General features: G+C 33.8%; 1 protein-coding gene across 1 annotated transcript; it reads left to right on the forward strand.

Annotated features, from left to right (window-relative positions):
- Nucleotides 1-5,252: 5,252 nt before the first annotated feature.
- LOC147406921 (uncharacterized) lies at nt 5,253-9,252 on the forward strand. Its single transcript, XM_086435277.1, has 2 exons — nt 5,253-7,936; nt 8,313-9,252. Exons 1-2 carry the CDS (start codon nt 5,338-5,340, stop codon nt 8,762-8,764), a joined length of 3,051 nt encoding a protein of 1,016 aa, XP_086291403.1. The 5' UTR covers nt 5,253-5,337; the 3' UTR covers nt 8,765-9,252.
- Nucleotides 9,253-15,571: the final 6,319 nt, after the last annotated feature.

Genomic DNA, 15,571 nt, shown 5'->3' on the forward strand with positions numbered 1-15,571 from the left:
AGGTTGAAGATAGAAGTGAAATTTTTTACTCAAAAACTAAAGATAACTAGTATTGGAAAGAAATATCAAGATTTTATGACTACATATTGAAGATCAGGTTACTTAATTTTTTTTTTTCATCGGTTGATTTAAATAGACTGTGCGATCAAGGGAGAGTTTGTCATCCGTTTGAAATCATAGGGGGCATCTCAAATATTCACCAAAACATGGACAAGTATGTCTAAATTAAGTAACCCTTTCTTTTTTAGATTTTGAAAAACTCAATTGAGTTTCAATGGATACATTTGAATAAAAAAAAAATTCCTTTTATTTTTGTGAGGCAAGTAAAAGATTAATTTTTCGAGACGGCAAGTTCAACAGTTTTTGAACTAGGCTAGGGTATCAACATTTCTTAAGATCTGATAATCTGACTCTCTTTTTTTGTAAGCTCCCTTTACAGAACCATAGAAAACCATAAAGATTTGTCCCTATGTATCCCAAAGCAAGGGATCTATTGTTCTGTGAAGGGAACATATAAAAAATAGAGTCAGACTATCACGACTCTTTCAAGAATACCAACTTAATTAAGTTGGCACCTCGAAGATCCATTTGAATCAATTATGATGTTTCCATGATCATTGGAGGAACATTTTTTATCTTTTAAGTACATGAATTATTGCAGTTAAGTACATCTAAAAAATAAATAAAACGAAACTCGTTATCTTCAAGGAAAATATTGAAGTGACTACGCAAGACATTGTGTTTCACATTGAGCTAATGTGGATGTGTATACTGAACCATAATTAATTTCTTCGAGATACAAGTGAAAAGCATCGAGGGCTTTTTGCACGCCTTCACATCAATATAATGTGAAACATAGTGTCTTGCACAGTCACTCTAGCACAACTCTACCTTCAATTCTGAGGTGCAACTAAGAATTTCTCAAAATAATCTCAATTGGTTATATGTCAAGATCTAGTGCCCAAAATTGTGACGTGCATTTTAACAAATTAAGTGGCAGCATGATTTAGCTATTAAATTAATCATGACATCATATCCGAATATCGACATGTAGTATCCTTTAATATAAAGCTCCCATCAAACTTTAGAGATATCATGACTTTTAATACCCGTTTATGATATAGGAGGAAAAATATGATACCCTAAGAATTTGTCAAAAATTATAAAAGAAAGATAATCAAAGGGAAAGATACATAATTAGCCTAGAAAGTTTTGTAATAATTTATAAAGACTAGATCAAAGTATAAATGCATGGATGAGGGAGTTGAACTCTAACAACTAGAATCAATAAACAAAAAAATTATTTAGAAAAAAAAAGGGACATTAGAATCAAAGCTAAAAGAAAATTTGTACACACAACGAAACTTGATTTAAGATATTAAATATGCTTCAATATAACTAATTTTGTTACTTCTAATTACATAAATTTATATAGATTACTCTCAAAGCTGAGGGAATTTTGCTTTAATATCTAATTCAAGCTCGAAGTAACACAACGTGAAAAAAAGCTTACATTCGATGGCCCAAGGCCATCAAATTTGACAGACCATGACGTCAATTTTTTCATTATCAATTTTTTCTTCCGACGGGTCGAAACCATCAAATTAATGGAGGATGAGAGAAATTCGACTGTTTTAGGCCATCGGAATTAGGGAACATCACAAATTACAACAGCCCTAGGCCAACGAATTTTCTAGTTTTCACATAATACCAAGGTCCAATCTAATCCAAAATCGATTATGAGATGTTGAATCTCAATTCAGCTCAAGAAATTTGCTACCCAACCCAAGCTTATCTCAGTTTATAACGGATTAGGTTGAGTTAAAAGGACTGATTGAGTTACAATATTTTGTAGATATATCAATTTGTATTAATCATGGAGTTTTATTATTAATCCCTTAATCATATTTTATAGATTTTTTTTTTTTTTTTGGTCTTAATCATTGTAACAAATCTTGTTATTTTAATAAGAGTCCCCAGGCCTTACTAAGGGTCCGTGGGCTCACCTCTTGGCATCCAAAAACATGATCAGATGCATCGGGGTTGTAGAGGACGAAATTCTATGGATTTTTAAAAAGAAGTAAAATATATATTTATTTTTCATCGTCTAATTTCATTTTTTTTAAGTTTAGGAGTCGTTTTGAAGTTTGGTAACCGTCCATTTTCAAAACCTTGGATCTAATTCAAAAGAAATTATTTTTTTATTTTTTAAATCTGAGTTTTTCGATGAAACTTAGGGGGCTATGGTGTTGAATTTCTTATGCGATAATCCATTCGAGCAAAACAACCATCTTACTATGTTAGTAAGGACAGGGTTTCATTTCTAAAAACATAACAGAAAATCCAAAGGACTTAGAAGGTAAAAGAAATGAAAAAATTACTTAAAGGACCCTAGCGAAGGGTTTTCTTTCTTATTAGTCCTTGAATTTTGGACGGTAACTTGATAGTTCATTTAGTAAACTTTTTTATCTTTCTTAATGGTCCCTTGTTATTGTCGAGCTCATCACTTTTTATTTATCGTTGAGGTTACCATTTTTATTGTCAAGCTTGTCACATTTTTATTTATTGCCGATCTCACCGCTTTTTATTTATTGTCAAGGTCATTACCTTTTATTGTTGAACTCAACAATTTTTAAAATTATCGAACTCAATGATGTAAAATCTATCCATTTTTATTTTTTTCAACTAATATATATGAAAAAATCGACTAAAAACTTGACACAACAACTTGTCCGGATGATTTCAAGGCAAAAGAACCATGTTTTTTATTATCGATTTCCATAAATAAAAAAATAAAAAAAACGAAGCAAGAAAAAAAAAACCTAATTTTCTATGTACATTTTCAAAATACTTGAAATGGGTTTTTCTTTCTTCTCAAATCCTTAATCTCATAATGAACTCTTCTAAACTTCATTGAGATGACAATAATTCAATATTTTGGATAAAAATGGTGAGTATAAATGGTTGAGGCACATTTGACGTTTTAATTGTGAGAAATGTGAGGAGTGAGGCTCAAAGACTGATTATAAAGAAAAGTTTTATTAAATAGACTATTAAGAGAGTACTAAAAGTTAGGGACTATTTAAAAATAAGTCCCTCCACCAAAGCCTTTAAATAATTTTTTCAAAAGAGATTGTGAAATAAAACTAAGAAAATATATATTTATTAAAATATGAGAAATGCTCACGTCAATGCAAGGTATTTTTGAAAAATATCTATAAGATTTTTTTATTTTTTTGAAAGGTTAATACTTTTAAGTATTGATATTATTTTATCATTAAGTGACAAAAAACCAAGAACTTTACCACACTTGCATTTGATGATAATATATTTCTTTATATAATACTAGAGTTCCCCCGTGCCTATGGCACGCGCATCCTCTCTTAGGGTTAAAGGGGTAAAAATGAAAAAAAATTAAATTAAATTAAATGGATATTATAATAAATAAATAAATAATTGTGAAAAGAGGTACAAAAAAAAAAAAATAATAATAGAATACCTTAAAAAGGAGATATAAATAAAGTTAGGGTTGGGATCAGGTGACTCCTGGGAATGACTCATGAAAAAAACACATGATCTCAACCCTTTAACCACAAAATCCAATGGTTGAGATTTATGAGTATCTTGATAACACAAATCTTGGAGATACTTATCCCGATGATAATTCTCAATCATTAGATTTTGTGTTTGAAGGATTGGGATCATGTGTTTTTTTCATGAGTTATTTTTAGGAATTAATGGATCTTGACTCATAAAGTTATAGGAAATGAAAAGGAAAGATAAAAAAATGTAGTGTAGGTTGATAGGATATTTGTCCAATCACAAAATTGTAACAACCCAATTGTGTTTTATAATATAGATATTGCTAAGTAAAAATCTTAAAAATGTGGATTATGATTGTTACACATTTTGTTACTTGTCAATAAAATTTAATAAATAAATTTTTTATTTTATTTAATATTATTGTACAAAATTTATTTTACATACATAAGTTAATCCATTGAAAAGTAATATTATAATCTATTATACAAAATAAGATTTATCCCCCCTCCCCAATAAACATAATCCATGGTGTTTGATTGTGTTGGAAAGATCCAATGATGGAGAGCACACCTTATTATAAAAACCTCAACTCTTTGAAACCACTCGAAACCATTGACTTTTCCATCTCTTTTTAGACAATAAATCAAGAAAAATCCAACGACAAATAGCACTATTGATTATAACCAACTATTTATTTTTTTTAAATCCCCCATAACCACCCACTTTCCCACCTCTATCAAGGCAATAAATCAAGAATAATACACAATTCATAAATTAAAATAAGATAACAATGAAGTAGAAGAGAAAAAGAAGGTCAAGCAATGGGATTTTCACGAAAGAAAAAAAAAAATCTAAAACATCCCTCAAAGCGCTGGTTGGTATTTATCCTTCGAATCGTTTCAAGATTGTTTAGTTCTATGATAAATCATCCATATAATTTTTAAGAATCGTGTTGAAGTAACTACATTGTCATGGAGGTGCACATAAAACCATAGATGTTTTTCACTCATATCTCAAGGAAAACATTTATGATTCAAGGCAAAACTCTCTATCAGCATAATGTAAAACGTAGTGTGTAACACAGTCACTCAAGCATCTTGCAATTTTTAAATAAAATTACGAAGTGATTGCGTGGCATTGTGATGACATGGAGGTGCACATGTAACCATAAATGTTTCATCGAGATATGAGTAAAAAATATATGATTTTGTGCTCAATCCACGTCAACTAAGGGGGGCATTTAGTATTCTAAGTAAAAAAATTTCACTTAGAGTTGTGCTTGGTTGACGTGGCAAGTGCACTGAACAGTAGATCTTTTTACTTATGTATTTTCGAATCAAATTATCATTATTCATTTTTTACTTTATTTTTTTAACATTTTCAAAAAATATTAAAAATAATATAAAACTTTTAGTTACATTAATAAATTCAATTATACTCCTTATTAAACAAATAAAATTGAATTAAAAAAAATAAATTAAAACGAAAACATTTCAAGAAGGGAGGGAGTGGGGACCAGAGCATCCAACACGTCACCTCGAATGGCGAAAAAAAAAAAAAAAATCATCGTGAGAAGCTGGCGAGCATACAATAAAGTGAAATTTTTTTAAACAAAAACACTTGTAACGAAACACAATAAAATAAGATAATTAAAAAAAGAAAACCTAAAAAAACAGAATAAAATCACGAACTTCTACGAAATCAAAACCAGACTCCCACTCTCCTCTCTCTCAACTGCTCTCACTCTCTCTGAGAAAAAACAAAAAAACAAAAACAAAAAAAAAATCAGAAAAAATGCGATTTCTTCTTCCTCTTCACCTTCTCTTCTTCTACATCTTCATCCACCACCACCAAGTTGTCGGAAAACCACCTCACATGCCAGAATACCGCGCTTTACTCTCCCTGAAAACCTCCATATCTGATGAGCCTGGAGCTTCTCTCCAGAACTGGGACAACTCCACCAGCCACTGCACTTGGACAGGGGTTTCATGCGACGCCAACCACCGAGTCATCTCTCTTGACCTCTCTAACATGAACCTCACTGGCATTTTATCTTCCGACGTCGGTCAGCTCCGAAATCTTGTCAACTTCACCATCGCTGCGAACTCGCTTTCCGGCCCCATTCCATCGGAAATCTCTCAAATTTATGGTCTCCGACAGTTAAACTTATCTAATAACGTCTTTAATGGAACCTTTCCTTCACAACTTTCTCTTCTAAAGAACTTAGAAATCCTCGATTTGTATAACAATAACATGACCGGAGTTCTGCCTGTTGAAGTCACGGAAATGACTAATCTCCGGCATCTTCATCTCGGTGGTAACTTTTTCTCCGGAAAGATTCCTCCGGAGTATGGCCGGTGGGAATTTCTTGAGTATTTGGCGGTTTCAGGTAACGAACTTGAAGGTGCAATACCGCCGGAGATCGGGAACTTGACGAAGCTTCAGCAACTCTATGTTGGATACTTCAATAGTTACGCAGGAGGTATTCCGGCGGAGATTGGAAATATGACGGATTTGGTTCGGTTAGATATGGCGAACTGTGGATTGTCCGGTGAAATTCCACCTGAGATCGGAAATCTTCAGAATCTCGACACGTTGTTTCTACAAGTTAATGGACTTTCAGGAGGACTAACGCCAGATTTAGGGAAGCTTAACAGCTTGAGATCTATGGATCTATCGAACAACATATTTTCAGGAGAAATTCCTCAACAATTTTCAAATCTCAAGAATTTAACTCTCTTGAATCTGTTTCGAAACAAGTTACACGGAGCGATTCCAGATTTTATTGGAGATTTGCCACAATTGGAGGTTTTGCAGCTTTGGGAGAACAATTTTACTGGAAGTATTCCCCAAGGGCTTGGAAAGAGTGGAACTCTTCATGTTCTTGATCTGTCCACAAACAAGTTGACTGGAAATCTTCCACCAGATCTGTGTTTTGGAAATCAGCTTGAAACTTTGATCTCTTTGGGGAACTTTTTGTTTGGTCCGATTCCTGAATCGCTTGGGAGGTGTGAATCTCTGAGTCGGATTCGAATGGGAGAGAATTTTCTCAATGGTTCGATCCCCAAAGGACTTTTCGGATTGCCAAATCTCGCTCAGGTTGAACTTCAAGATAACTATCTTTCTGGAGGTTTTCCGGATACGGATTTGAGTTCTGTGAATCTTGGACAGATTAGTTTGTCGAATAATCATCTTTCGGGACCTCTCCCTTCTTCGATTGGGAATTTCTCAGGAGTTCAGAAGTTGCTTCTGGATGGGAATTTCTTCTCTGGTGGAATACCTCCCGAGATCGGGAAATTGCAGCAGTTATCGAAGTTGGATTTCAGCAATAACAGATTCTCAGGTCCGGTTGCACCAGAGATAAGCCAATGCAAGTTGCTGACATTCGTCGATCTTAGCGGAAACGAGCTTTCTGGTGAGATTCCTACAGAGATTACTGGTATGAGGATCTTGAATTACTTGAATCTATCAAGAAATCATCTCGTCGGTAGCATTCCTTCGTCGATTTCTACCATGCAGAGCTTAACTTCTGTTGATTTCTCATACAATAACCTATCTGGTTTGGTTCCTGGTACTGGTCAGTTCAGTTACTTCAACTCAACATCTTTCCTTGGAAACCCTGAACTCTGTGGTCCATATTTGGGTCCTTGTAAGTCTGGGTTTGCTAATAGTACCCACCAAGCTCATGTTAAAGGTCCACTCTCTTCTTCATTAAAGCTTTTCTTGGTAATTGGCCTTCTTGTTTGTTCAATTGCATTTGCCATTGCCGCCATTATCAAAGCCAGGTCATTGAAGAAGGCGAGTGATTCGCGGTCATGGAAACTGACCGCGTTCCAAAGATTGGATTTTACTTCGGATGACATATTAGAATGCTTGAAGGAAGATAACATTATTGGTAAAGGAGGTGCTGGGATTGTCTACAAGGGTGTGATGCCTAATGGTGACCAAGTCGCCGTGAAGAGGCTTCCCGCGATGAGTCGGGGATCGTCTCATGACCATGGGTTCAATGCGGAGATACAAACTTTGGGTAGGATTCGGCATCGCCATATTGTGAGGTTATTGGGGTTCTGTTCAAACCACGAAACAAACCTTCTTGTATATGAATACATGCCGAATGGAAGCTTGGGTGAGGTTCTCCATGGTAAGAAGGGTGGTCATTTACACTGGGACACGAGGTATAAGATTGCGGTGGAGGCTGCTAAGGGGCTTTGTTACCTCCATCACGACTGTTCACCGTTGATTCTCCACCGTGATGTGAAATCGAACAACATTCTTCTTGATTCCAACTTGGAAGCACATGTAGCAGACTTTGGCCTTGCCAAGTTTCTGCAGGATTCGGGCACTTCAGAATGCATGTCCGCCATTGCCGGATCTTATGGGTACATTGCTCCAGGTAAAATAAAACATACAAGCTTGCATAATGGTATTTTATTAATTTGTATTATTTTTGAGATTTTAAATTGGTTTCCCAACATTCTGTTTATCAAAGAACATTAGTTTCCAAAATTTACTAAGAGTTGATAATGGTTTAGGTTATCTTTCATTAACATCCTAAAATTCTTGCGATTGTTTCTAATTTCGTGGATTCCTTTTAATTCATGATTTCTTTGAGGTAATTTGGATGCTTTGTTTAACTCCATTTGATTGAAAGGGGTTTACTTTCCCCACCTTTACTTTAAATTTGAATAGTAAATATCATGATTTATGTTGTATAATTGCTTTTAATTTCAGATTTAAGTTGTTAAATTATTATGGAATATTGGTTGCAGAGTACGCCTACACACTGAAGGTTGACGAGAAGAGTGATGTTTATAGCTTTGGTGTGGTTCTCTTAGAACTAGTGAGTGGAAGGAAACCAGTTGGGGAATTCGGGGATGGAGTCGACATCGTCCAATGGGTAAGAAAGATGACTGATTCAAAGAAGGAAGGAGTAATTAAGATCTTGGATCCAAGACTCCCCTCTGTTCCCCTGCATGAAGTGATGCATGTTTTCTACGTCGCAATGCTTTGTGTAGAAGAGCAGAGCATCGAACGTCCAACAATGCGAGAAGTGGTTCAAATCCTAACTGAGCTACCAAAACAAATTGGTTCAACGATCACAGAATCTTCCCCACCAAAGGCTTGTACTGCCACTTCCGAAACTGCATCAATGGCTATCAAAGAAACAAAAGAGCAGCAGCAACCACAAAATTCACCACCACCTGATCTCCTTAGCATCTGAGATACAACAGGATGGTGTTCTTCATATGGTCCTTTAATTTTAATGTGGGTTCTGTTTCCTTGACTTGAGTTGTATTTGTTTTCCAATGTCTTTTGGTTTTTTATCTAAGGTTTTTTTAAGTTGGGTAATGGTTAAAGCTTTCTGTACAGTAAGTAGTAAGAAGTGTAGTAAGAATTGGTGGGGAAAGGAGATTGTTAATCATATGTTGTACACTGCTACTGTTCCAGCTCTGCAAAATCTGGAGCTTCAATGTGAACATCAAGGGATTCAGTGTTTCCAAGAGAGAGAGAGAGAGAGAGAGAGCTGGCTCTTGAGATGTGTGTGCTGTTTTTGGTTTTTAATGAAGGATAGGTGATAGACTAGATTGTAGAGAGAGAGAGTAGCTTTCAATTACCAATACTGATGTGGGTTAGATCGAGAGTGAAACTACTCATTTCAGGTTCTGTATTTTAATTTAAGCAAGTCAATGGAGGTAAACAATCCAACAACTGCTTTAAAAGACCAAAACTCTCTCTCTCTCTCTCTCTCTCTCTCACAACTGCTTTAAATTTAAAGGACCAAATCTCTTTCCCTCTCGCATTGCATGAGTAGGTCCTACCAAATGGATCTCATTGGGCAAAATTTGCATGATTAGACGAGCACTAGCATCGGATATGATCATCACAGCTCCAGGGGTTGGTAAAATGAATTTTGTTCCTTGGTTATATTGTTATTCTCAGTTGAAGTAACTCAGAATAAAGGTTTCACACAAAGCGAGGAATAAAGATACCGGAATTTTATCTATGACCCAAACTCAATGAAAAAGTTAAACGTGGAAAGAGAATCTATATGAAGGTTACTTCCCATTTTTAAAAAAAGTAGAGAGGAAATCGATTGCCTACGTAAACTTTCTATCCTCTTTCCAATAATCTCCATTTCGGTTACAACTTTTCTTATAATGGGAAAAGATATAGTTGATAAGGAAATGTGACCAAGTGAGGAGGTGGTTTTCGAGTCGTTTTTCTTTTTTTTTTTTGGCTCACATACTCTTCAGTGCTTGTCCCGTCAAGCATATAAGGGTAGTTTTATAACTAATAAAAGTATTTTTGTAAATTAAGAATGTCATTCAATACAGATGGGTACATGTGAACGGTGGATCTCAGATTTTAGTGAGCCCAAAACAGAGTGTAATGATTTTCTAACTTAACTCACACAATAACTCAAAAACTCAATGTCGTGGCATGTGAAAGAATCGTATATTTTTCCCTCGGGTGCACATCCCCATAAACATGTGCAATTATCTATCCCAAGGAAAAAAATCTAGGGTTCTTGACCTTGTTAGCAATTTGAAATATAGAAAAAATTCAATTCATGAAAAATTCGAGTTCTATTTAATTTTGGATTGCAAAAATCCGGTCAAAAATTCAATGCACGAAAAATATGCGGCATATGCTTCATACATTATTATCCGTTTCATTTTAAAATTTTGGCCATATGACAGTGTGATGGTGAGGATAAAATTGGTGATGGTGATGGTAATAATGATGGTGGTGATAATGAGGACATCGAGGTTATTGTTCCATTGATTTTTAAGAGAAGACGAAAGTCAAGAGACAATTAATCAATTTTCAAAATTAAGGTGTAATCACAACTATATGTAAACGGCGATGCCATTATTTTATTTTTTTTAAGATAAAAGGGACGTTTGTCAAGTAAAAATGTAGGTTCTTCCAAAATTATGAAGCATGGCCGTTTCAAAGTCAATTTGTGTTACACGTCACAAAATTACTAAAATCTTTCTTTTCAAATGCCCCCTAATCTCTCACACACGTGTATCATTTTTTAAAAGACCCAAAATATCCTCTAGGGTTAATGTAGAATTAATCATTTTTATTTTTATTTTTTAAAATCTCCGAGCTCCAACGTCTCTCGATTCATCTCCTCATCTTGAATTTTTTTGGAATCAACTCTAGCAATCTACTCTAAACAATGATGTAGTGCCTATTTACGCTCTACCTTGGCAAAATCCTATCTAATGAAAGGTTCGCAAGAAGTAAGTCATTCAATTTTTAACAATATATTAGAGTTTCATGAATGAAAAATCATATAATTAAGGAAAAGAAACGTGATTTCTTGCAGAAAAAAATGGATTCTTGAATTAGTACTTCATGGTGAGCTCGTTGCTAGGAAAATCAAAAGCGATGAGCTTGTCACTTCCAAGCGACCAGCTCACCACTTTGAATTTTCAAATTAATGAGCATTTCTTTGTATACCCATGAACATAAAATCGCTTGTTTTACAATAAGAAAGAAATAAAGTAGATGGGGTCCAAGTATAAATGGTTATTGGGAGATTAAAAAAAAATTATTTACCCTAACTTTTTCACCATTACATTTGTGTTTTAGGAGCTGTTCGGGGGATTTAGAAGCAAGTCCCTACTTCAGTGTCCACTAAATAATTTTTCCATTTTAAAATTTAAGTTGGTGGGATGGAGGATTGTCAATGGATCGGATTAGACCCAAAATCTTATTTGATAACTGTGGGTTTGGATCGTTGATTTGGATTATGATAAGCATCAAATCTTGGATCATATCTAGATCAACCCTAACCCGATCTGATAAAATGTGAAAAGGTATATAATTATATTGTATATTTTATTTAAATATAAAAATCATATTTAGAAATTGACTGGATCTGGATCGGGTTTGGATTCCATAATTGAGATTAAATAAAAACCAGAACTAATAAGAGTCTGATCCAATGCTTATTGGACTGGTACCAAATTGACCCGTTCAGATCCGATCCATTCACAGCCCTGGTGAGAATGGGAGTGGGGGATGTTGATATTACTTGTTATATAGGGCATTAAATGGAATTACAAGGACACTATAGACATTTCGTCAGTTTGTTCGTCTATGTTGGTCAAGCTTACTACAGTCGGTGACAAGCCCACGTTGAAGGTTGTTGTGCCAACTGTCAAGTAGCATTTGTCTGTTCTATGTCCACGTTGGACTCTTTTGGATTAACTTAGACAAGTCACGACATTTGCAACGTGTAGTAAAAATTACGTGAGGATTCTTTTCTTTTTCAGTTTTTTATCTTTCTCAAAAAGACAAAAAAGCTTTTGAAAATTATTTTGCTCAGCGTCATTGGACAAAAAGACTGTCAAGCGAATGACCGACAAGGCATGCATTTCCTAGAGATTCCAACCCTTTCTAACAATGTCCTGATTGGAGTCTTTAAACAACTTAAGGGAACCAAAAACTTTGTTGTTGTTGTTGTTGTTGTTGTTGTTGTGCTTTGTATGGACTTGTTGGTCGATAATTGATTATTATTTTTTAATGATTTACATAAGCATGCTTACTCCATTTCTTGTAAGATATTATGCAAAATTTTATTATCTAAAAAACACTCAAAAATATCATAATAATTATGACTTATATTTTTTAAAATCCAAAATTGGGGAGGTTTTGTTTGTGTGTCAACCAAGTTATAAAGAAGAGTCGTGCTTTGGAAACTTTCTTTTTCACTATGTTTTACAATGAGTTGATGAGGAGGTGTGCACATAATCATAGATGTTTTTTACTCTTATCTTGAGAAAATATATCTATGACCACCACATCAATGCATTGTGAAAAAATAAAGTTCATCTAAGATTTTTTTTGAAATAATTTTTCATCAAAAAAGACTTCTATTTGAAATATAATTTTTCGCTTAATAAGTGGTGTGGCAAAATTTGAATTGTCATGATTTCTCAATTTTCCCCCCTAGTAAGATGCAGCAATTTTGACTTGTAGATATGCGTAAGAAAATTGTTTATTAAGTGGAATGTGTTCAATATATGTGGATCAATGGAAATGTGGGCTCCTAACATCTTCAAATCAAACGTTGGATTCATAGTAATTTAAGACTTAAAATTTTAAAATATTCTTATAAAACATGATCCAATGCCATATGATTATAAAGGACAAAATGTTAAGAACTTCAAATAAAAATCAAAATAAATTATTTTTCTTTCTTAAATTTTAATTATAAATTTAAAAGTTTAGTAGTCATCCATGTTCAACAACTTTGGATCAAGTTCAAAAATGAAAAAAAAAAAAAAAAAAACTAATATTTTCAAGAAATACAGAAAATTATGGTGTTAGATTGCCACTCATTGTAGGATTTGAGATCTTACTTAGTTAGTGAGGCTAGCATGAATTAATGTATTTTTTACGTGTTGAAAGGAATTGAAAATAGATTTTTTTTATCGACGTGGCATCTGATTATAATTTAGGGTGCCACGTGAATGTATCACTGATACCTATTTTGGTGTCATCGTGAGTACGTTGTCAGGGAGTCTGTAAGGAAGAGTTACGTTTTCCAGTAGCCAATTTTCTTTCTTGATTGATAAGAGGCATTATTTAGTGCGTACGTACGTTAGTATCTTTACACGTACACGTTACGACATTAATATCTATACGTGGTGCTCTGTTCAACATCATATGGGCCCCACCTTTCCTTGTATTTGCGATTTGATTTATAACTGTTAAGATCTTGATGGGACACTAATATGTGCGATTTTCAAGGAAATGGTTGTTGAGATTCTCTTATTTCGATGTAAGATTGCAATTTGACCCTTAGAATAAAGGATTATGATTCAATAATATTAGTTAATCTCTCAATTTAGCACAATTCCATCCTTGTAAGGCACTTAGTTTCTCAAAAACACACTCGAAGAAGTAACGTCAAGAGAATCTATTGTACTAGATGTGTACAAGGGAGATCAGGTGACTTGATGGGATTAGGTGTAAATAGTGACTTTCATATGGTTGGAAGATTATTTTATCATAAAACTTCAATGATTGTCTAAGCTTACCTCTGAGTAACAGTTTGATTGGTGTTTTCACCAAGAATCAAAATCAAAAAAATTCCTTCTTCCTCTTTCAACTCTCTTATTATAGTTTTGAGGGTGTCACTTAAACTACCCTAGGACACCACCTATTTTCCTTTGGCGTGGCATCAAAGCTTCACCTAGGTTTTTTATCAATAAGACTAAAGATGGGGTTGATTCCTTTAAATATATTTAAATTAAAATATGGGTTGGATATGAATTGATGTCATTTGACTTGAGTCGGATCTAGATTGGGTACAGATTCATCCCTATATTTAATAATATATTATTTTATATATTATAATTTTTTTAATTATCTTTAATTAATCAACAAGTGTTGGACGTAGTGATTGAAAGTTTTTATTAAAAAATGAGAAGTTTTGAGTTTAAATTACATTTTGACCGTATTTATAACAAATTTTATTGAAATTATCCGACTTCACTCACTCGAATCAATTAATTTGATCGGATTAGACTTGAATATAGATTTAATGAAAAAAAAAAAAAAAAATTTGGATATGATTTGAATTAGTAGGATCCAAGTCGGATTCGGATTTGAACCCGGATAAAATTTCAAATATGAATATGGATATATGTATATTCAATCTGAACCCGACTTGTTTTAAGCCCTAGTTATCTAGCATGCATTATAAGCCTTTTTCAATGATGCATGTGACCACGCCTATCGTAGTGCTGAAATTTGATATGGGTCAGTATCTTGATACGTAAAAATGACTTCACGTCATCATTTGGTGATCAAATTAAGCTACTCGATTGAGTGATTAGACTATCTGATCGATGGGTATGGATCAAACTATTACCTAGTTGATTTTTTTTCTTTTTTATCAAATTTTAAGTCAACATTTTATTACCTAATTGATTGTTTGGTGACCTATACGTTGAAGGGATGTGGGTATAGATATAGTCCACTAGTTCAATCAAGTATGGTTTAGACAATCATATTGGGATTTAAGTAAAGACATCCATGAGCATAGATTAAAGCACATTGATGTAACATTCTTTTTAGGCATTGCTTAGATCATAAATTTTGACTTACAATCTTTATTTTCTCATCTTTTGTAATTGATGATATTGAGTTATCCAGGCATTTTTATATATTTACATCATCACGATAAATTACGAATAAGAGATTGGCCTTATTGTATCTTAGGACAACTTACTTGAATCTTAACATAAATTTCTGTTCATACTTGACTAAGAAACAAAAAACATCTTAATTACATGGTTACATGTGTCCTATTCAACAACTCTTACTAAATTCTAATAATTTCTAAACTCTGAGCCATTTTCATCCTACCAAACCAAAGTTTGCAGTTTATTGTAATAAAAATGTTTATCACAAATATTGTGAAATTAATGAAGGAAGAAAACCAATTATCCTCGAGACAAGTATTTGTATAGTAGCACTAAACATAAGAACGATGTGGAGCTCGAGAATCACAAATCTTCAGGTTTAGTAATGGTTAATCATCGAATGAAGATTAATTACTACACTTACATTGTTAATCAAAACCTCCTCATCAATCCTCTCTTTATTTTTATTTTTTTCTATTTGGTTGAGAGTTAAGTCTAATATACTTGCCCTGAGATCAAGGCAATTGCCACTAGACAAGTAGGAGAATTCAATGCTCACATATATGAAACCTAACATATTAAAAACCATTTCTAACTGGTCATTTCGAATGGGGGGATGAGTTATAAATCCTGTCTAGGCATAGTACCTAAGGTATAATTAAACTGACAAGCACCCATTCTCACACTAAAGTCGAATGGGGGGGATGAGTTATAAATCCTTTCTAGGCATAGTACCTAAGGTATAATTAACCTGACAAGTAGCACCCATTCTCACACTAAAGTCGTACCCAAGCTAACACACATAAGGATCACTAACACAACTCTGGGACTTTCCCTAGGGTATCTTTTGTATTCTC

The sequence above is a fragment of the Akebia trifoliata genome, chromosome 3 (assembly GCF_017979445.1).
Source record: "Akebia trifoliata isolate Shusen 1 chromosome 3, ASM1797944v1, whole genome shotgun sequence".
In the NCBI taxonomy this organism is placed as follows: Eukaryota; Viridiplantae; Streptophyta; class Magnoliopsida; order Ranunculales; family Lardizabalaceae; genus Akebia; species Akebia trifoliata.

Bases quoted from the DNA above. Each gene is read 5' to 3' on its own strand.
- LOC147406921 (XM_086435277.1), top strand. From the start codon at position 5,338: ATGCGATTTCTTCTTCCTCTTCACCTTCTCTTCTTCTACATCTTCATC. The intron at 7,937-8,312 runs GTAAAATAAAAC...TATTGGTTGCAG, and splicing joins TTATGGGTACATTGCTCCAG to AGTACGCCTACACACTGAAG.